This window comes from Eptesicus fuscus, chromosome 12 (assembly GCF_027574615.1).
Source record: "Eptesicus fuscus isolate TK198812 chromosome 12, DD_ASM_mEF_20220401, whole genome shotgun sequence".
NCBI classification, from domain to species: domain Eukaryota; kingdom Metazoa; phylum Chordata; class Mammalia; order Chiroptera; family Vespertilionidae; genus Eptesicus; species Eptesicus fuscus.
The window spans coordinates 88,630,182-88,652,407 of record NC_072484.1 but is presented as its reverse complement, the minus strand read 5'-3'; the positions used below and the strand labels follow the sequence as shown (position 1 = coordinate 88,652,407).

Genomic DNA, 22,226 nt, shown 5'->3' with positions numbered 1-22,226 from the left:
CTGTTCTGTACTTCTATGTACATTTGAAAACTTCCATAATAAAAAGTTAAGAAAAAAAGTTTTATTCATAAAGATGACTCTTACAACATAATTTTATATAAAAAAAGATGGAGAGTGCAGGAAAATGGCGACGGAATAGAGTCGGGTTTGGAGTCTGTTCCTGGGGCGGAGAGTCGGAGCAGCAGAGGCTCGCAGAGGGAGTGTATGTGGGCAAGCCAAGGGACAGCTAAACTCCAGGAGAAGGCGGGGGAGTGCTGGGCAGTGTTCCTCTGACCGCGCAGCACCCACAGGGGCTGGGTCCCCTCCTGGAGCTGCGGGCTCGCCGGGCGCCTCGCCATCTTGCAAGGAAAGGAGGATTTTAGTGGAAACCTGACTTGCCGCGACAACTGCAAAAACTGAACTGCTGGGAGCACCAGACCACCGGTCCCCTATCAGCGCAAACATTCGGATTCAAAGAAACTCTTCACTGCACCACGGAAAGGTCAGATTTCGCCGGAAATGAGGGGCGGTTTCTAATCCCCGCGGTGGGTGAGGGAAGCGCGGCAGCCGCAGGACCGGCAGGAGCCGGGAGGTCTGTGCCTAGAAAAATCGGCGGCAGTTGGAACTGCCGTGATCTGTGAATGAGGAGGGGGGTCTTCTGAGCTGCTAACAGAAATGACCTCTTGAAAGCAACTCATTTTAATCTGACGAGGAGGGTCAGACTAAGAATTTTCAAAGGAGTGCAGGCTCCTTAGTCTGGTGCACAGACCCACGGTCCGCACACCTGGGCTCTTTCCGACTCTGATTGCTAAGCCCAACACATAGAAAAACCCAGGTGGAAACCCTGAAAGACTGCAGGGGGAAGGTGTTTTTTCGGCACACCTCCACAAACCGGTAGAGAGTGCCAAAGAGGGGAAAAAAAAAAAAAAAAAAGAGCTAGAGAGGCCCGGAAGTCAATTCAGAAACACTGCCACCCAGGGGCTGAAACGCTAATTGTCTCTGGTGTAATAAAAAATAAATACGAGAAATTAAGACACGGCTGGCTTAAAAAGCAGGACTGGCTTCCAACACTGAGGAGCCCTGGAATGAAGCTGAACTGAAATACTGCCCAGACTGGGAAAAAGGCGTACCAAACAGAATAATAGAGGAAGTGAATGACAGCCGCTACTGCACATTTTAGTCTTCCTATTTTTTAATTTTCAATTCTTTTTTCAATTTTTTAATTTTTTTATTCTCATATTTTTTATTTGCATTTTTTGCATCTTTTACTTAAGAAACTAATTTTTTTTCTTTTTCCTCACTCGATTTTCACCTTTTTAATTATTACATTTTTATTTTCAATCAGCAATATTATTACTATTATTTTACTTTTTTTTTTTTTTTAATGTCATTTGATTTTCTCTTTCTTTTATTTTTGGATTAGTGTCCTACATTTGATTTGCATCTTTCCCTTACAATCGCTTTACCCTATCTCAAAGCTAACATTATGCCATCACTCTCCTCCTAACCTTTCCCCCTTGGTCCCCAGTTTATCTTAACCCTTTCTGGCTTTAGATTTTCCCTACTTTTTCAGTTTACTCCCTGCTAAAACTTCACCCTACTTATATATCTAATTCCCAACCCCCTGCTCCAAATCCATACAAACCTCTCTCTATGCTACCTTAAAAAAATTATTTTTCTCTCGGGCCTTTTGTTGTTGTTTGCTTGAATGTTGATTAGATTGAATTTTTATGCTTTTTTATGAGATTGTTTTGATTATTCTTTTTGTTGGTTTGGTTGGTTCTTTTGTTTGCTTTGTTTTTGTTTGTTTTTTACTTTTGTTTTCCCTTGCCTCACTTGATATTAGCTGCTGTTGCAGTTTGTATTAATCTCCAGGCTCGTGTTGCTGGAATTTGCTGGGAATAGTGGTTGTTCTAGTGGAGTTTACTCCCCATATATATAGTTTGTTCCCCTTTTCTCTCTTAGTATCATTCTTGTCTCTCTTACTTTTTTTTTTTCTTCTTTTCTTCTTTTCTTTTTCTTTTCTGTTATTTCTTTTTCTTTTCTTTCTTTCTGCTCTTTTCCCAAGTTCAGATTCACACTCTTTGGTTTTTTTTTGTTTTTTTTTTTCGTTGTTGTTCTTTCTTTTTACTCTCCCTCTTCCACTCCTATTCCCTAATTTGTCTTTCTCTGGTGGTTACCTTTATTGGAGGTTATTAATATCGTGAATACAATTCTGTTCAGTGCCTTGTCTGTTGTGCCTGGTTGTGTTGTATTTTATACCTTTAAATCAACGCCAGAGAGAGAAATCTATATAACCAGACATCCGGAGAAGAGAGACAATGGGGAGACAAAGAAATAGCCCCCATAGGAAAGAGAAGCAGGCATCACCAGAAAAGGAAGTAAACGAATTAGAGGCAAACAACCTATCAGAGAAAGAATTCAGAGAAATGATCATAGGGTGGCTGAAAAGGATGGAAGACAAATTCGACAATATGAGTAAGAACCAAGAGGAAATGAAGAAGAACCAAGAAGAAATGAAAAATGACATCGCTGCTGTAAAGAACTCAATAGAAAGCATCAAGAGTAGACTAGATGAAGCAGAGGACCGCATAAGTGAGCTAGAAGACAAGATGGAAAAAAATACCCAATTACAACAGCTTCTAGAAACAAAAATTAGAAAGATTGAGGAGAGCGTAAGGGAACTTCGGGACAATACAAAACAAAACAACATCAGGATAATAGGGGTGCCAGAAGGAAAGGAAACTGAGCAAGGAATAGAAAACCTGTTTGAAGAAATAATAACAGAAAACTTCCCTGATATAGGGAAGAAAAAACCCACACAAATCCAAGAAGCTCACAGAGTTCCAAGCAAAATGAACCCCAAAAGACCGACGCCAAGGCACATTATAGTTAAGTTGGCAAACACCAACGACAAAGTAAGAATCTTACAAGCGGCCAGAGAGAGACAGACAGTTACATACAAAGGAACCCCCATCAGACTAGCAACTGATTTCTCAACAGAAACTCATCAGGCCAGAAGGGAATGGAATGAAATATACCAAGTCATGCAAAGGAAGGGTCTAAATCCAAGAATACTGTACCCAGCAAGGCTATCAATCAAAATTGAAGGTGAAATCAGGAGCTTCACAGACAAAAAAGGACTAAGGGAGTTTATCACCACCAAACCAGCAATGAAAGAAATGCTAAAGGGTCTGCTGTAAAAAAAAAAAAAAGAAAGAAATAGGAAGCAAAGAAGGTACACAGGGGTATAGAATAAAAATGGCGTCAAATAAGTACCTATCAATAATAACTTTAAATGTAAATGGATTGAATGCCCCAATCAAAAGACACAGGGTAACAGACTGGATAAGAAAACAAAACCCAGATATCTGCTGTCTACAGGAAACCCACCTCAAAAAAAAGGATGCATACAGACTGAGAGTAAAGGGATGGAAAAAGGTTTTCCAGGCAAATGGAAATGAAAAAAAAGCTGGGGTTGCAATACTTATATCTGACAAATTAGATCTCAAAGTGAAGGACATAACAAGAGATAATGAAGGCCACTTCATAATACTAAAGGGAGAAATCCAACAAGAAGAAATAACTCTGGTAAACATATATGCACCCAATACAGGAGCACCAAGATACATTAAAAAACTCCTGGAAGATATCAAAGGAGAGATTGACAGTAATACAATCATAGTAGGAGACTTCAATACCCCACTATCACCATTGGACAAATCCTCTAAACAAAAAATCAGCAAAGAAACATCAATCCTAAATGACTCACTAGAACAGATGGAATTAATCGACATCTTCAGAACATTTCACCCCAAAGCCACAGAATATACATTCTTCTCAAGTGCACATGGGTCATTTTCAAAGATAGACCATATGTTAGGACATAGGCAAAGTCTCTCCAAATTCAAGAAGATAGAAATCATATCAAGTATCTTCTCAGATCACAGTGGCATAAAACTGGAAATCAACTACAATAAAAACAACCCAAAGAAATCAAACACTTGGAGACTAAACAGCATGCTATTAAACCATGACTGGGTTACCAAAGACATCAAGGAAGAAATAAAAAACATCATGGCAACAAACGACAATGAAAACACAACAATCCAAAATCTATGGGACACAGCGAAAGCAGTCCTGAGAGGGAAGTTCATAGCTCTACAAGCCTACTGCAAAAAACAAGAAACAATGGTAATAAATTACCTAACCCAACAACTCAAAGAGTTAGAGAGAGAGCAACAAGATAAGCCCAGTGTAAGCAGAAGGAAAGAAATAATAAAGATCAGAGCGGAGATAAACGACATAGAGACCAAAGAAACAATACAAAAGATCAACAAAACCAAGAGCTGGTTCTTTGAAAGGATAAACAAGATTGATGGACCTCTAGCCAGGCTCACCAAGAAGCAAAGAGAGAGGACCCAAATAAACAAAATCAGAAATGAAAGAGGTGAAATAACAACAGATCCCGACGAAATACAAAGGATTGTTACAAAATACTACGAACAACTATATTCCAACAAACTGGACAACCTAGAGGAAATCGACATATTCCTAGAAAAATACAACCTTCCAAAACTCAATCAGGAAGATTCTAAACAGCTCAACATGCCAGTAACTATGGAAGAAATTGAAGCAGTCATCAAAAAGCTTCCAGCAAACAAAAGCCCGGGGCCAGATGGCTTCACAGGAGAGTTTTATCAAACTTTTAAGGAAGAACTAAAACCTATCCTCCTCAGACTATTCCAAAAAATTCAAGAGGAAGGAACACTTCCAGGCTCCTTCTATGAAGCCAGCATCACCCTAATACCAAAACCAGATAAAGACAACTCAATGAAAGAGAATTACAGGCCAATATCCCTCATGAACATTGATGCCAAAATCCTCAACAAAATTCTAGCAAATCGGCTCCAGCAGTACATCAGAAAGATCATACACCATGACCAAGTAGGATTTATTCCAGGAATGCAAGGATGGTACAATATCCGCAAATCAATAAACGTGATACATCACATAAACAAATTGAGAGATAAAAATCACATAGTCATATCAATAGATGCAGAAAAAGCATTTGACAAAATCCAACACCCTTTCTTGATAAAAACTCTCAACAAGGTGGGAATAGAAGGCTCATACCTCAACATAATAAAAGCTATTTATGATAAACCCACAGCAAACATCATACTCAATGGGCAAAAACTAAAACCATTACCCCTAAGAACAGGAACAAGACAGGGATGCCCACTCTCACCACTCCTGTTTGACATAGTACTGGAAGTATTAGCTATCGCAATTAGGCAAGAAGAAGAAATAAGAGGCATCCAAATTGGAAAAGAAGAAGTGAAGCTGTCCTTATTTGCAGATGACATGATATTGTACATAAAAAACCCAAAAGATTCCATCAAAAAACTAATAGACTTAATAAATGAATTCGGCAATGTAGCGGGATACAAAATTAACGCCAAGAAATCTATGGCTTTTCTATACACCAATAATGAACTTACAGAAAGAGAGACTAAAAAAGCAATCCCATTTACCATCGCACCAAAAAAATTAAGATACCTAGGAATAAACTTAACTAAGGAGGTAAAAGACCTATACGCAGAAAACTACAGGACACTGAAAAAAGAGATAGAGGAAGACGTAAACAGATGGAAGAACATACCATGTTCCTGGATTGGTAGAATCAACATCATTAAAATGTCCATACTACCCAAAGCAATCTACAGATTCAATGCACTCCCCATCAAAATACCAACAGCATATTTCACAGACCTAGAAAGAACTCTCCAAAAATTCATCTGGAATAAAAAAAGACCCCGACTAGCCTCAGCAATCCTCAGAAAGAAGAATAAAGTAGGTGGGATCTCAATACCAGATTTCAAGCTGTATTACAAAGCCACTGTTCTCAAAACAGCCTGGTACTGGCACAAGAACAGACATATTGATCAATGGAACAGAATAGAGAACCCAGATATCGACCCAAACCACTATGCTCAATTAATATTTGACAAAGGAGGCAAGAACATACAATGGAGTCAAGACAGTCTCTTCAATAAATGGTGTTGGGAAAACTGGACAGATACATGCAAAAAAATGAAACTAGATCACCAACTTACACCATACACAAAAATAAACTCAAAATGGATACAGGACTTAAACATAAGACGGGAAACCATAAAAATACTAGAGGAATCCACAGGCAACAAAATCTCAGACATATGCCACAAGAACTTCTTCACTGACACTGCCCCTAGGGCAATGGAAGCTAAAGAGAAAATTAACAAATGGGACTACATCAAAATAAAAAGCTTTTTTACAGCAAAAGAAACCATCAACAAAACAACAAGAAAGCCCACTGCATGGGAAAACATATTTGCAAATGCTATCACTGATAAAGGTTTAATCTCCAACATCTACAGGCAGCTTATGCAACTTAATAAGAGGAAGATAAATGATCCAATAAAAAAATGGGCAACAGACCTAAACAGAATATTTTCAAAAGAAGACAGAAGAAAGGCCAAGAGACACATGAAAACATGTTCAAAGTCACTTATTATCCGAGAGATGCAAATCAAAACAACAATGAGGTACCATCTCACACCTGTCAGAATGGCTATCATCAACAAATCAACAAACAACAAGTGTTGGCGAGGATGCGGAGAAAAAGGAACCCTCGTGCACTGCTGGTGGGAATGCAGACTGGTGCAGCCACTGTGGAGAACAGTATGGAGTTTCCTCAAAAAACTGAAAATGGAACTCCCATTTGACCCAGTAATCCCACTCCTGGGAATATATCCGAAGAAACTAGAAACACCAATCAGAAAGGATATATGCACCACTATGTTCATAGCAGCACAATTTACAATAGCTAAGATTTGGAAACAGCCTAGGTGCCCGTCAGCAGATGACTGGATCGGAAAACTGTGGTACATCTACACAATGGAATACTATGCTGCCATAAAAAAGAAGGAATTCTCATCATTTGCAGCAACCTGGATGGAATTGGAGAACATTATGCTAAGTGAAATAAGCCAGTCAATGAAAGATCAATACCACATGATCTCACTCATTTAGGGATAGTAAAGAACATTATAAAGTGGTGAACAAAAAGATAGATACAGAGACAGTAAAGCATCAAACAGACTTTCAAATTACAGGGGGAAAGTTTGGGAAAGGTGGGGGAGTTATGAAATCAAACGAAGGACTTGTATGCATGCATATAAGCATAAACAATGGACGCAAAACTCTGGGGGGGGAGGGCATGTGTGGGTGTGGGGTGGGGGGGTAATAGTAAGATATGTACACATATAATACCTCAATAAAAATATAAAAAAAAAAAAAAAAAAAAAGATGGAAAGAGCCAAATTATGTAACAAGCAGATGTGAAAATAAAGTACTTTTATGCACTGAATGTAATGTATTACAGCCATTAAAAATGCTTATCAAGATTATATAATTACAGGAGTATTCTTTATATAAGAAAGCCATTATAATTATAGCTATTTACTTATTAGTTTTTAGTTAAGGGCTAAGAAAAAACAATGTAATAGTGATTATCTTCAGATGGCAGAAAGACAGGTGTTATGATATAGAGTTATTTATTTTCAAATATTCTTTAATAACAACACATCAGTTTAAGTGGAGAGAGGAAAGAACTTTAAAAAAATAGTCACTAGGAAACAAGGCCAAAAAAACCTTTACTAACCATCTGCTGGTCGTCTGTCATGGCCAAAGAAAACCCGTGTTGCCGAACTGTTAATATATGGTAAAGGAAGCTGCGGCAAGGGCCCATCTGGTGATAGCTGACTTACATTCTAAGAGAAATACAAAAGAAATAAAGAAGAATTTCTGAGAAAACTCCATTTTCTTTATATTTGCTTCCCCATTTGTATTGTTGTTGTTAATCCTCACTTGAGGATATATTTTTTCCATAGCTTTTTCAGAGTGTGGGAGGGAGAGAGGGAGGGGAGAAGACAGAGAAACATCAATGTGAGAGACACACACTGATTGGTTGCCTGAAAGGAACCCACAACCCAGGTATATGCCCTTGACTGGGAATCGAACCCAAGACCCTTCGGTGCACAGGCCAACATTCTAACCATTAAGAGACAACGGCCAGGGCTGCTTCCCCATTTTTTAATACACACGGTATTAAAAACATGTTAAGCAAAAATATTAAGATAAAGAGTTACTAGTTTTACTTAATAGATCAGAATTACAGAATTTAGAGATCATTTATTCTGGCCCAAAAAGTCTTTCTAAGATTATTCAGCTAGTTAGCTCTCTTTGGATGCTAAACTTCCAAACATTACCTTGGTATGCATTTTACTTCCTGTGACTCATTACAGCATCCTATCTGCCAAAATTTTAATCCACATGATTTCAAATTAATAAAGCATAAAGGGTAGTTACTTCCTACAGGACAGAAATACAACAGTGTTCACTCTTCAAAGGACTTGACAAAAAATTACAACTTCCAATTTTTCCCGAAAAAAAATGCTTTACATTTCCTATCCTCCTGTGCCAGGGAAATATTTTTCCTTCAATTTTTCTGGATTACACCATAATAATTTGTCTAATTCCCACAGATCCATACCTCCTCATTTTTCATAGCAAAAATAGAGGGGACATACTTTAAACAGGGTGGTATGAGAACCCAATATATTATAAAATCAATTATGATTTTTTTTTAAAACCCAAAAGCATAATAATGAAACAGTCCAGAAAACATGTAATTTAAGATTCTAAGAACAGCCACAAATCAAATATATACTGGAATATTAGAATTCTCTTTTGCCCTAGCCAGTTTGGCTCAGTGGACAGAGTGTCGACCTGCAGACTAAAGGGTCCCAGATTTGATTCACAGTCAGGGCACTGCCCAGGTTTCAGGCTCGTCCCCAGCAGGGGGCATGCAGGAGACAGCCAATCCATGATTCTCTCTCTTCATTGATGTTTCTAGCACTCTCTTCCTCTCCCTTCCTCTTGGAAATTAATAAAAAATATATATATTTTTAAAATTTATCTTTTAAAGAACTCTGGAAGGGCAATGCAACTCCGATCTATGACCAAAAAACAGCTTGTCACACTTTATTATGAAAGATAATTACACACACACACACACACACACACACACACACACACTAGAGCAGCGGTCGCCAACCTTTCGGACCTCACGGACCAACAGTGGTCCACAGACCACTGGTTGGCGACCACTGTACTAGAGGCCTGGTGCACGAATTTGTGCACAGGTGGGGTCCCTCGACCTGGCCGGCGATCGGGGCTGATCAGGGGGCTGGCCGGCCAGAGGTGAGGGACCACAGGAGGTTGGCTGTGGTAGCGCACTTACCACCAGGGGGCAACTCCTGCGTTGAGCGTCTGCCCCCTGGTGGTAGTGTGCATCATAGTGACCGGTTGTAATGGTCACTTAGGCTTTTATATATATAGATATTCTAGTAAAACTTTATTAGACTCCTGCTCGATAGTACTAAATATTAGGCTTTTTGCTAAAAATGATTAAAATTTTAATATCTGCTCCAGAAACTATGTATTCACCTTGTAAACATAAAGATATTCTCTGAGGAAGGACCCTTGCTGAGCCGCAGATTGTTTACTTTCGTTGATTAAAATATGCCTGAAAGCAGACACAGCATTGTCCAGCTGCCTTAGAGTATAGGATTGGCGCCCAATAGTGAAGTTAATGTGATCCTCTGCAAGAGACCAGCCTTTTCCTTTGTAAACTTGCATGGCTTGACAGTAGCAGCGTAAAGCATGCTTTTTCTGTAAGAAAATAAGCACAACAAAGTATTACACAACAAATCCAAATTTCTCTGGGACTGAAAAAAATACACAGACACACAATCAACTAACTAGTAACTGGTCCTTCCAAGGCTCGGATACTGAGGAAAATAAAACCAACATTCCGGGAAACCTCTTAACAATTACTACTAAGAGCCAAGAGTTCCTACAGCAAGCAGCTGTTTGTCCAAGGGAAAGAAGTCTAAAAGTCAGGAACATCGATGCCCTCATGAAAACCACCTGGGCGTTCCCACAGCAGTAGCATTATGGAGGTATGGATTAGTTAGAGGCTTGGTTGTTAGCTTATGAACGAGAGCGATCTTATAAAGTCTCAATTTTGTATGGTCATCTCTCTTTATACCACTGCATTGGGCTGAATGGAAATACCCCATGTGTGCTAAAACTGCATATGTGAGTATATAGTTGTATACACACACATTTTTAAACTACTGTTTTGTTTGTTTGGTATTATTTTCTTTTGCCCCCTGCATCCTGCCACATATGAGCAGATATTTGGAATTAATCAGCTATAATCACTGCCACCGCTGAACTCAGGTAACTTCCATCCTAAAGATGGAATTTGGTACCAAGGAAGAGGCCTCCCTCCACAAAACCTTTTGCTTCAGAGAATACTCTTGTATCCACTCCCCATCCCAGGGTAGATTACAAACTTTGCACCATGTATTGCCAGAATTGTTTGTTTCTTTAAGAAATGTTTCCTTTATAAAGAGATAATGAAAGCAAATCACAGTCATCTACCACTTGACAGCATGCAGAGAATCACCACCTGACTGCTGCGACCACTCTCTATCTCCAGCAAAGCTCCCTCCAACTAACGCTTGAATGGACCCTGGGAGTTAATCAAGATCTCTCCAACCCAACTGCTTTGGGGACAAAGAAGACTTCTACTCATTTACCATTCAGTACATGCCATCAGAAAGCAGCCTGGGAGACAACAGAAGAGCAGAGCTGAAGTGGGGAAGGTGCAACCCTACTAAATAGTAAATACTGTTTGAATGCATTCATCGTATCTGGATTTTCACATATATGATTTGGTTTAGCCTTACAGAAAATTGGGGCAAAATTCCAATTTTTTTTTTTTTTAAAAGGAGGGTCAGAAAAATTGCTCTACCAAAGTAAAGCTGTAAGCAGAACATCATGGTATTTTTTTCACTGTATTCCCCCATTCAATCTTGGCTGCCACAATCAGACAGACAGAAAGCGCGAGGAACCTTTTCTCTTGCATCTGCACTGGAACCTTGGCAGCAACAGTGACTGCTCCAGGTCTGTCAAATAGATGCACAGAATTTCAAGACTGAATCCCAGACTCCTCTAGATCTAAACCTCATGCTCTTATCAACATAAAACATTACACATTACCTTGAAACAAAATTTGTATCCGTCTTTAGGATTAATATTAAGTCATAAAACACTGACAAATGACATACATTTATAAAATAAATGGCAAATTGTAACAAAAACTAAAATAATGTTATTTTCTCTTTAAAGAAATTGCACTCACCTGCCCTGCTTTACTAAACCGATGGCCTGCCAATATCATATGAAACGCGTATTTTCTAACCATGGGACTCTTCATGTTTATAAAGCAGTGAGCCGCCTGTTCCAAAAGAAGTGCACTTCGAAGATCAGAGTCCTATTGAATGTTTAAGAGAAAAGGTGAGTTTCACAAAATTAAAAATAAGATAATAGGTGAAAAACATTTACTTCCTTAACCTTTTACACTCGGATGTCGAGTGTGACTCGACACGGTTAGCATTAGAATAAAGGAATCGAGAAAAAAGCAAGCGAGTGCAAAGGGTTAATATGTAACATATTCAATGTTTAACTTAGAGTATCTGAGGGCAGAGAGCAAGGGGTAATCCAATCCTGATCATTCTTTTTTCCAATAAGCACATTAAAAAAATAAAATCCTTCAGAAAACACTCTATCATGAAGTATTTTCTTTTGCTTTTCATAAAGCCAAATGCCTGTTATGACATACACCAAGTAAAACGTCTCTGAAGAAACGCAATCCCTTTTCAAATGGCAAAACAGTATGTAAACTGAGAATTTAATACAAATATACTGATAAATGATAAACCAGAAAACAGAGCACACACAAACACACAAAAATAGATTCACACCAATCTAATTTCTTCTGGAAATTGATCTGTGACATCCAATAGTGTATTTCCATCCAAAAAAAAGGGGGGGGGGGAATAAAACAGAATGTGTAAATTATAATTTAATCTATTACTTTATCCTCCATAAAGTTTTACTGTATTTGAAAAGAATTCTTAATTTTTGCTGTAATTCAAGTAGGCCAAAATAGCTACTTCATTAGAAAGTTCAGAAGGCTTCCCCTTCAAGGAGTATTGCCTGCTATATTAATAAACTAGAGGCCCAGTGCATGATTGAATCATGCACGTGGAGGGTCCCCTACACGCTTTCGCTTTCGATCGCAGGGGAGCTGGGTGCCTGTCCGCTGGTGCACCAGGCCTTTCAGAAGCCTCCGGCTCGGTGGAGGCTTCTGAAAGGCCTGGTGCCTGAGAAGACAGGCACCCAGCTCCCCCGCTTTTGATGGTCCGCGGAGGGACGTGAGCTCGCTGCCCCAGAGGCCCCTTCTGTGCCGCAGCACAGCCATGGCGCAGACGCTGAGCTCGCACTGCCACTGGCGACGCGAGCTCAGCGTCCTGCCGGCCCAATCGGCCATCCCAGCCACCCCGAGTCCCGCCCCCCCGCGCCTCCTGGCCAATCGTGGGCATAGCGAAGGTACGGTCAATTTGCATATTTGTCTATTATTAGGTAGGATGCTACAACTCAAATTATTTCTGCTTCAACTGAATCGTACAACAGTGTCTACAAAAACCACATACTGCACTTATATCCTTATCCATAAGAAAAATCTTTCAACTGAAAGAGCCATCATTACTTTCAAAATCACTGAGAAAGTACTGAAGGTTGCTGATCAAGTACCAACAACATTTTCACCAAAACTTTCTCTAGGTTTCCAACTACTCTGAAGCAGAACTTACCATGCCCTTCCACGTGTTCTGCTGCATTATTTTCCCCAGGGAAAGTTGAAAACAGAAAACATTGACTTTAAATGAAATAATTTCAACAGATTATAGTTACATCAAAAAGTATTCAGACACTATTATAACTATCTCTGCAGCAATCATAAAATTATATTAGAGTTGGAACAGATCTGAGGAAACACTCCAGAAAGCATTCAGTAAATGGTAGATATTATCTATTTCAAAGCCCTCAGAACAAAAACTAAATAATCAGATAATTTTTCTAGTAACTAAGAGCCAAAAGCTAGTAAGTGAGAAAATTAGGAATATACACTTAACAAGTGGTTCTATATCAATGCATTAGAATTACCATGGGGGGGGGGGGGGGAGGAGGAGAGGAAGCTTACATCTTCATTTTCTTAGGACAATATTTTCTTTTTTTTTTTTTATTAATAGACTCTTTTTTCCTTAAAGACTAAATGTTTGAAGAAAAAGAAAGTGAACATCTTTCTTTCCCATCTCATGCCTCATCCAATTTGCCAGTTTAGTGATATATATATATTACATGTGTGCTTATATGTTAGTTTTTTAAAAATACACACTTTTCTATGCATAAGTGATATTAGAGTATTCTTTATTTTGCTTTTTAAACTTATCATGGACATCTTTCCAAGACATCTACATCTCTCATTTCTTTTAAAACTACATTGTATTCCATTACACAAATATACCCTAATCTATTAACAGTCTCCAACTGATTTATTATTGCTTCAAACTTTTCTAACTATAATAAAAAATGCTTCAATAAACATCTTTCTAGCCCTAGCTGGTTTGGTTCAATAGAGCATCGTTGGCTTACAGACTGGAGGGTGCTGGGTTTGATTCTGGTCAAGGGCACATGTCTGGGGTGCAGATTTGATCCCCAGTAGGGGGCGTGCAAGAGGCAGCCGATTAATGAGTTTCTCTCATATGATGTTTCTATCTCTGTCTCCCTCTCCCTTTCTCTATAAAATCAATAAAAATATATTTAAAAAAATAAACATCTTTCTAAACAAATGTGACTGGTTATACAAATACCAGAGGCCAGGTGCACGAATTCGTGCATGGGTGGGGTCCCTCAGCATGGCTGGAGATCAGGGCCCTCTCGCCCAGTCCCAATCGATCAGCCGGACCCCAGCAGCAAGCTAACCTTACCGGTCAGAGCATCTGCCCCGCACTGGACAGGGCGCATCATAGTGACTGGTCAAGCGATCGACTGAATGGTCAACCAATCAATTGGTCGGACACTTAGCATTTTACGCTTTTATCATATAGGAATTTTATTAGACAAATTTCTGGAAATAGAACTGTTGACTTAATGAAAGCTATGCTTATACTTCAAATTCTAATAAAGATAGACAAACTGCTACAAAAAGAAGTACTGATATATACTATTGTCAACAGAGAATGAGTATATATTTTCTCTACTCAGCCCAAGATAATTTTTAAATGTTTATCTCTTTAATAAAAGAAAAATTACTCTTTCTCAACATACATTTCTTTAACAGTAGGCTGTTAATCTTTTCCTATGCTTAAAGGTCTTTGTACTTTTTTTGTGAATTGCCTTTTTATACTCTTTTGTGAATGGGTTTTTGTGATTATGTGGTTTGTAAAAGCCCTTTGTACACTTAATCAACATCAAGCCTTTATCATACATTTGCAAATAGTATTTCCCAATTTTGACATGAAAGAGTTTATTCTTAGTAGTCAAGCATATTATATTTGCCTTTGTTTTCAGGGATACTGCATCAAACTAGGAAAGGATGTTATCATTCCTAGATTTTTAAAATGCTCTCCTATAGTTTCTTCTCATTATTTTTTGTTTTATTTTTCACATTATAATTAATCCAGCTATAGTTATATTATCATGTAATGAATAATCCAACCCCAAACAGCTAGCTACAAGTCACAATAGCATTCAGTGAATTATCTAACACTCTTCACTAAATTAAATGACACCTAAACATATGTATTTAAATTCTCATTCCATTACATTACTCTGTCTACTCTTATCACTGTAAACAGTTTTAATTTCTATAGCTTTCTAATACATTTTAATAAACAGAACAGGTACTTCCCTCTAAATTACTTTTTCTATTCTGTAACTTTATTTAGACTTCTCAATAGAGTTTCACAGTTTTTTCTCTCAGTCCTATATATTTAAGTTTATTCCTAGCATGCATGTACACATAACATTCAAACACACACATTCAGAATAAATACGTATTTTTAAATTGCCAGAGAAACTTCATTAAATTGCAAAATTTGGATGGGCAGCAATCTGGACATTCTGATTAATATAAGGATATGCCACTGATATCTTTGATAGTGTGTAAATGATTCTAATATGTAATCCAGATGAGAACTAGCACAGTAAACCCTCAGCGTTCTCAAATTTAACCCTCAAGGACTGACCAACTTAGGAGAGACCTGGAAGCCCATGGCATGTATTAATTTAGCTAAAACAAAATTTGACTCTTGTATCCAGAAAGCTGTTGTCTGAGAAAGCATGAATTTTCAGGTCTGAATAACTACATTCATATCTCACTGCAGCTTAGTTCTGCTAGCCCATCTCTTTCAGTGACACCTCAAGAAGAAAAAAACACTGCTTTGAAACACACAAAAAAAGCCCTGAAAAGAATGACAACTGCCATGAATATTTTTGAAAGGAAAATGAAAGAATTTTAGTGATAGTTTTATTTAGAGAGAAGCTATAAATGAGTTGAAGAAGAATATTTTATTTTCTGCAGTTCATGATATGACAAGCCTATTATATATACTACTAGAGGCCAGGTGCACGAAATTCGTGCACGGGGGGGTGGGGGGAGGGTGTCCCTCAGCCCAACCTGCACCCTCTCCAATCTGGGACCCCTCGAGGGATGTCTGACTGCCTGTTTAGGATCGGGCCTAAACGGGCAGTCAGACATCCCTCTCACAATCCAGGACTGCTGGCTCCCAACTGCTCGCCTGCCTGCCTTCCTGATTGCCCCTAACTGTTTCTGCCTGCCAGCCTGATCACCCCCTAACCACTCCCCTGCCAGCCTGATTGATGACTAACTGCTCCCCTGCCAGCCTGTTTGCCCCTAACTGTCGTCCCCTGCAGGCCTGGTCACCCCTAACTGCCCTCCCCTGCAGGCCTGGTCACCCCTAACTGCCCTTCCCCTGCAGGCCTGGTCACCCCTAACTGCCCTTCCCCTGCAGGCCTGGTTCCCCCCAACTGCAATTCCCTGCAGGCCCAGTCACCCCCAACTTCCCTCCTCTGCCCGCCTGGTCACCCCTAACTGCCCTCCCCTGCAGGCTTGATCGCCCCCAACTGCCCTACCTTGCAGACCTGGTCCCTCCCAACTGCCCTCCCCTGCTGGCCATCTTGTGTCCACATGGGGGCAGCCATCTTGTGTGTTGGAGTGATGGGCAATCTGCATATTACTCTTTTATTAGATAGGATAGAGGCCTGGTGCATGAGTAGGGGCCAGCTGGTTTGCCCAGAAGGGTGTCCCAGATCAGGGTGGGGGTTTCCTTAGGGTGTGGGGCGGCCTGGGCGAAGGGCCTGTGGTGGTTTGCTGGCAGGCCACACACCCCCAGCGACCCAAGCGGAGGCCCTGGTATCTGGGATTTATCTATCTTCTACAATTGAAACTTTGTAGCCTGGAGTGGAGCCAAGCCTCCTGCTTGCTCTGTGGTGGCAGCCATTTCTGTTGCTATTTATCTATCTCCTATAATTGAAACTTTGTAACCTTAAGCAGAGGCCTGGGCCGGCCAGGTATGCTGAAAGCTTGGCTTCCTCCATCGCTGCGGGCAACCCTAGCCTCCTGCTCTCTCTAGCTCCGTGGCTGCAGCCATTTCTGTTGGGATTTATCTTCTATAATTGAAACTTTTAGCCTTGAGTGGAGGCCTCCGCCAGCCAGGGTGTACGGAAAGCTTGACTTCCTCCATTGCCAGGGAAACCCAAGCCTCCCTCCTGCTTGCTCAGTGGCCACAGCCATCTTGGTTTGGGTTCATTTGCATACTAGCTTCTTGATTGGCTGGTGGGGCGTGGCTTGTGGGTGTAGCAGAGTGATGGTTAATTTGCATATTACTCTTTTATTAGATGAGGAACTAAGGGAAAAAAACCCTGTAATACCACTTTAACAAGAACTCTAGCCTATAAACTTTGCCCACAACCAAGAGATAATTTTAACAAAAACTGAAAGGGCAACGTTAAATTATGAAGATAAATATAGGGGGAAATCATCTAAGCTAAAGGTGTGAATAAACACTTCCACCAGCTACACAAGCTAACAGAAATCAACTCCCAAGGATGGCTTAAGATTTTTTTCTTCACACAATTGTGCGGTTACCAGGAAAGGTGCTACCAGCTGATCAATTTAACACAGGACAGTTCCTCCCAAGCTGGAGAAATTTATAAAAACCGTTGCTATTTCTCCCTGGGAAACTGATTTAAGGTCTTTAGATACAGTAGTAGACAAAAAGAGCTTTAAGACTAGAATAAATGTCCAACACAGAAACGCAGACACAAGCAGAGGAAAAGCATCCCTTCTTAAGCAGCAAATGCAGGCCCACTACCCTCTGTGGTGGTGAATGCGGCATGCTTTGTCTTTAAGCTGGGGTGCTCTGCCACGCTGAGAACAACACAAGTATAAGACCCCCTTGCCCATCCACTTGCAGTCCAAAATACAAAGTCAGAGCACAACTCTTCTCACCCAGGCCTCAAAGCTGTCTTTTGCTCTAATGGTATTAGCAAAATCTAACAAGCACAATTCATAAATGTCAAGAGTATGTAACGCAGTTCCCTATCCTCAAGATGAGTGAACTTTTTACGATATTATGCAGCCCTCCTAGTAAATGAAATACATACAATAAACACAAATTATTAGTTAAAATTTAACATAACTTTATATGCATTATGTCTAGAAGTCTTTACTTTCAAAACTGCCTCAAAGAAATATCTGAAAGGTACAGCAGAAAAGGCCAGAGAATCACAATTCCTGGAGAAATAGAGCCACACATCATCCCAAAGTAGTAAATAACAATGATAAATTTGCTAGAATTTATGACAAAATAAATCACCCAAGTTTGAAAAAGGTGAAAGCAAAGAGATGGAAAGGAAAAGAGAACAAGGACAGAAAATTACAAGGTTACAATGCAGACTGAAGAATTTGCTCTAAAAAAATTTTATTCAAGCTCCTAAACCATAAGTTCCTTTTCTATTCACTGAGGATCCCTAGGTTGAAAACAACAGCAACATATACAAACCCAAGTTAAGATTGCTTACTATAATACAGAACATCAACAGACCCAGGAGCCTATATTCAGCTCTATCAAATAGTTTATGTCTGGCAACAGTTCATATTGGTCAGTGTTCATGTGGAATCAATTATTAAACATTTTAAATATCATCTCTTAACCTAATTAGTTACATCATACAGAAACCTTTTGAGAACAATTAAGGTTCAGTTCAACAAACATTTGTAAATCATATACCATGTGCCAAGCCCTGTGTCAGGCACTAAGGATAAAAACAGAGAAGGTAGCACAGTCCCCTACTATCAAAAGCTCATAGTTTAAATGTAATATGACAAGTCAGGTCTCACAGCACTATAAGAGAGGGCATGACAGAGACACTTAGGACAACCTGGTGTACTGCAGATGACTGTATGAAGGTCATAACAGGAAAAGGGCCAGGAGAAGGACATTAAGGAGATGAAACAAGACATTAGGAGGGATTTTTTTTAAAAGGAAAGATAAGTATAATATTTGGATATAAAAAAATACATATTTAAGAAGTTAACCACCCCCCCCCCCACCCTCACCCCCAATTGTGTTACTGACAGATAAGAGAATATCTCAACTAGTTTTAAAACCTTGAGCAAATGAGAAGCTACCTGGTTATGACAATTTCAGATCACGATCTATAAGGTAAGAAAGTTTATGTGGTTACTCACTGATATGTCAACTTAAAAGACAGGTCTAAAAGGCAGTTGGCCATACAAATCTAAAACTCAAGAAGTCAGGGCTGAAGACAGATTTGAGAGTGAAAATCCTGCCTATGAACAAATCACCCCCAAAATATATAGTGTGAAAAGTTCAGAATGGTCCTAAAAGTAAAATCATAGTGTATAGCCCTGGCCGGGTAGCTCAGTTGATTGGAGCATCATCCCATATACCAGGTTACTGGTTCAATCCCCAGTTGGGGAGCAATTGATGGATGTTTCTCTCTCATACTGATGTTACTCTCACTCCTCACTTCTCTCTCTAAAAATCAATAAAAACATATCCTCGGGTGATGATAATAAAGAAATAAAATAAGTAAAATAAATAAATAAAACTATAGTGTACATTACATTAAAATTTAAGGAACAAAGGAGGTGTTTGATTTTGTTCTTCTGTTCTTAAGCGCGTTCATCTAAAAAATGTGTCTTTAACCATACTTTTAAAGAAATTACTATCATTCTTTACAAGTCTGTAGGCAATGCAACTTAATGTTATAAATCTTTAATGGCAACTATAAATGGATTACTTTTTCTCTTGAAATATTCATATAGATTTTTTAAATGCTTATGGTGATTTTTTTTAAAGGTCATACTACTAAAATAAGATTAAAAATTCCTGAGTTATCACTCTTTGAAGTATCAATTTTACATGAGGAATGATGCACATGCTTGTTTAATTGTTGTTATGCATGGGTCACAACCTAATTCATAGAAGATGTACAACATGTTTGTGGTTAATAATAATGTAGACTTAAATCTATAAATAAAATCAGTCTATAAAATATTCCATGTAAAATTTATTCAAATAACTAAAGTAGCCATGTTATAAATTCCCAAAGAGAGATTCCCCTCTAATTTTGTTTGGCACACCCTCAAACAAAAAGGGACACTTTCTAAAAATTATGAAATAACACTAATTAAAACAAATACTACACAGTTTCAGTACCTCACTGGTCAACCGTATTAGAAGAGCTGCAGCCTCTGAATATTTGCTTTGGCTTTTTAAGATTTCAGCACTAAGCAATACACATCTTTCAGCCAATACCATATTCCTAAAAAAAAGGCAAGAAAAATATAATTAGCACTACAATATCTTTATACATCATAGTAACTATGTGTTCAACAAAAGTTTCCAATTCTAGTTTTCAAGTAAAAAGAAATCCATGTCCTTGTTTTCCACTTAGCAAAAAAGTTAACAAATAAACACTCCTAAGAATTCTCATAACTATTCAAAGCTTTTCATCATGTAATTTTGTGGTAAAAATACTAAGTAAAGTCACATTTCCAGTGTGCAAAGAGCTAGGACTTACCTGGTATCTGTAAACCAGCAGCTACTTAACAAATAAACTTGCTCTGAACAGAAAGGAATACAAACTTTTCACTCTTTTAATTCTGGCTCCCTTTGCTACCTCACTCTCCTAGCTCTTTTTCACAGTCTCCTTCAATCCTTCCTCTCACAGAAAGCTGTATCTCCTGCCAGAATCTCCAAATCGATTCTCAAATAGATTACATAAGGTATAATAGGTAAAATTCAATATTGGCCCCACCATTTACTAGCTGTGTGCCCTTGGGCAAGTTAAACTCTTCAGTTTCAGTCTTCTCATCTGTAAAGTACAGATAATAATAGTACCATTTTATAGGCTTAAGATTAAATGAGCATGTAAACTATTTTGGCATAGTAGCAAATGCTGAACACTCAATAAATGTCAATTATTATCATTAGTGTTGTGCTGTAAATATAACACCATAACTAGTACTACTTATACTTCAACATTATAAGACAACCCAAGCATGCTACGTAGAAAAGTCAGATTAATCTTCCTGGAAAACAACTTTTATTATGTCGAGGCTGTACTCAAATATTCAGTAACTTCCATTTACTACTACTTAACCCTTACCTACAGCTTAATAGAGGGATGAGGCTCCCCACACGGATTTTCTCTCAAACCATCTTTCCACATGTCGCACCCAATACTTTTAATACTCTCAAACCCCCTACCCTCGCCACGGCTCTATTCCCTTTCTCTAGGTAGGCAGCATCCAAATCATCATTCCTAACAATCACAATTTCTGAATTGTCTTTATGTCCATCAAATCCCAACCACCTTTCTTTCAAGGTCTATTCCCCAAACATCCCATGAAACTCCCTGCCTACTTCTGGACCAGCTCATTGTCTCATTGAAGTAATGAGTTCTAACAGTTCTCATGATGTGTACAAAACGTTTCTCATTTCCTTCCCTGGACTATTATTTGTTTGTGTTTTGCCTATTTAACAATGAAAGTTCAAAATGGCTAATTCCTGGTTTAACAGCAGTTAAGGTTAGATGTTCCCACAATACAAATCACCCTCAATATTACATGTAACCTCAACATTACATATAAAAAATTCCTAAGCACAAATCCAAACAAAATAGGAAACACTAGTTTTAGATTACCTCATCTTGTCTCTGACTACATTAACTTGCATGGGAAACACAGAACCACTTATATTCAATAACAATGTGAATGCCAACTTACTTCTAAATGGAAAGAACATCAATATTCTAGTCACCTACTTGCAGATATCCCTGTATGTCTGGATTGCTGTGTCCATGTAATGTGCAGGGTATGGCCTTGCTGCTCCTTGCTGAAGGAAAGCTGACACTGCTGCCATTTCCTGGAGGAAAAGACATTATTTACACTATTTCAAAAATGCTTGTGGTTCAGCACTCAGGAAGCCTAAAAACTGAAATGAAATTTGATGAGGTTTTTATACATGTACATGCACAAATTTTATAGCCTAACACTGACTTGAAAAATATACTTAAAGCTTTTAAATTTTAAATTCTCTAGTCACATTCCAAAGTCTGTTATTCAATATTTAAATGAGATTTGGGGGAAAAGAAGAAGAAATGAGATTCTGAGGAAGACTCAGTGAACACTTTTGAGTGAGGGCATATATATCTACCAGGTAAGTCTAGCTTAAGATTTCAGCTACCACCTCCTCCCTACTATTCCCCTTTTCTCACCAAGTAGAGAACAGACCAATGATAGGAACATAGAGACAAAATAAAATGCATCTTTTCAATTACTGACATCAAAATATGAAGAACAGAGTTCACAACAGCTTGCACTACATATATTTTCAATTATTTTCACTCTAGTTTATATCCTTACCCTAACAAAAGGCACAAAGACCATTTCTAAGATCTATGTTACTGTCAATTTTCTAGGTCTTATTTCATTTTCAAAGCCCATTTTCTTGTTAATGTCTATAACTTTAGTTCATTAATTCAAATAATATACAATGTTGCTAAAAGACTAAGAAATAAAGGTTAAAATACAGGTTTTGTTTTCTTAGTAGAATATCCTATGTCCAAAATTGTTTTAGTCCTCACCTAAGGATATGTTTTCATGGCTTTTT

General features: G+C 38.6%; 1 protein-coding gene and 1 non-coding gene across 6 annotated transcripts in view; both read right to left on the bottom strand.

The window, feature by feature from the left end:
- Positions 1-22,226, bottom strand: part of TRAPPC8 (trafficking protein particle complex subunit 8) — a 77,107-nt gene that overhangs the window by 29,111 nt on the left and 25,770 nt on the right. For all 5 annotated transcript variants that reach the window (XM_028155724.2, XM_054724552.1, XM_028155727.2 and 2 more), the window contains 5 exons: positions 21,379-21,479; positions 19,770-19,875; positions 11,300-11,431; positions 9,535-9,759; positions 7,688-7,796 (listed from right to left, as the gene is read on the bottom strand). In XM_028155724.2, coding sequence (XP_028011525.2) covers positions 7,688-7,796; positions 9,535-9,759; positions 11,300-11,431; positions 19,770-19,875; positions 21,379-21,479 — 673 coding nt within the window. The remainder of the gene's footprint in view (positions 1-7,687; positions 7,797-9,534; positions 9,760-11,299; positions 11,432-19,769; positions 19,876-21,378; positions 21,480-22,226) is intronic.
- LOC114234036 (small nucleolar RNA SNORA31) lies at positions 10,949-11,080 on the bottom strand. The gene has a single exon (XR_003620235.2). It is a non-coding gene; the product is annotated as a small nucleolar RNA SNORA31 (small nucleolar RNA).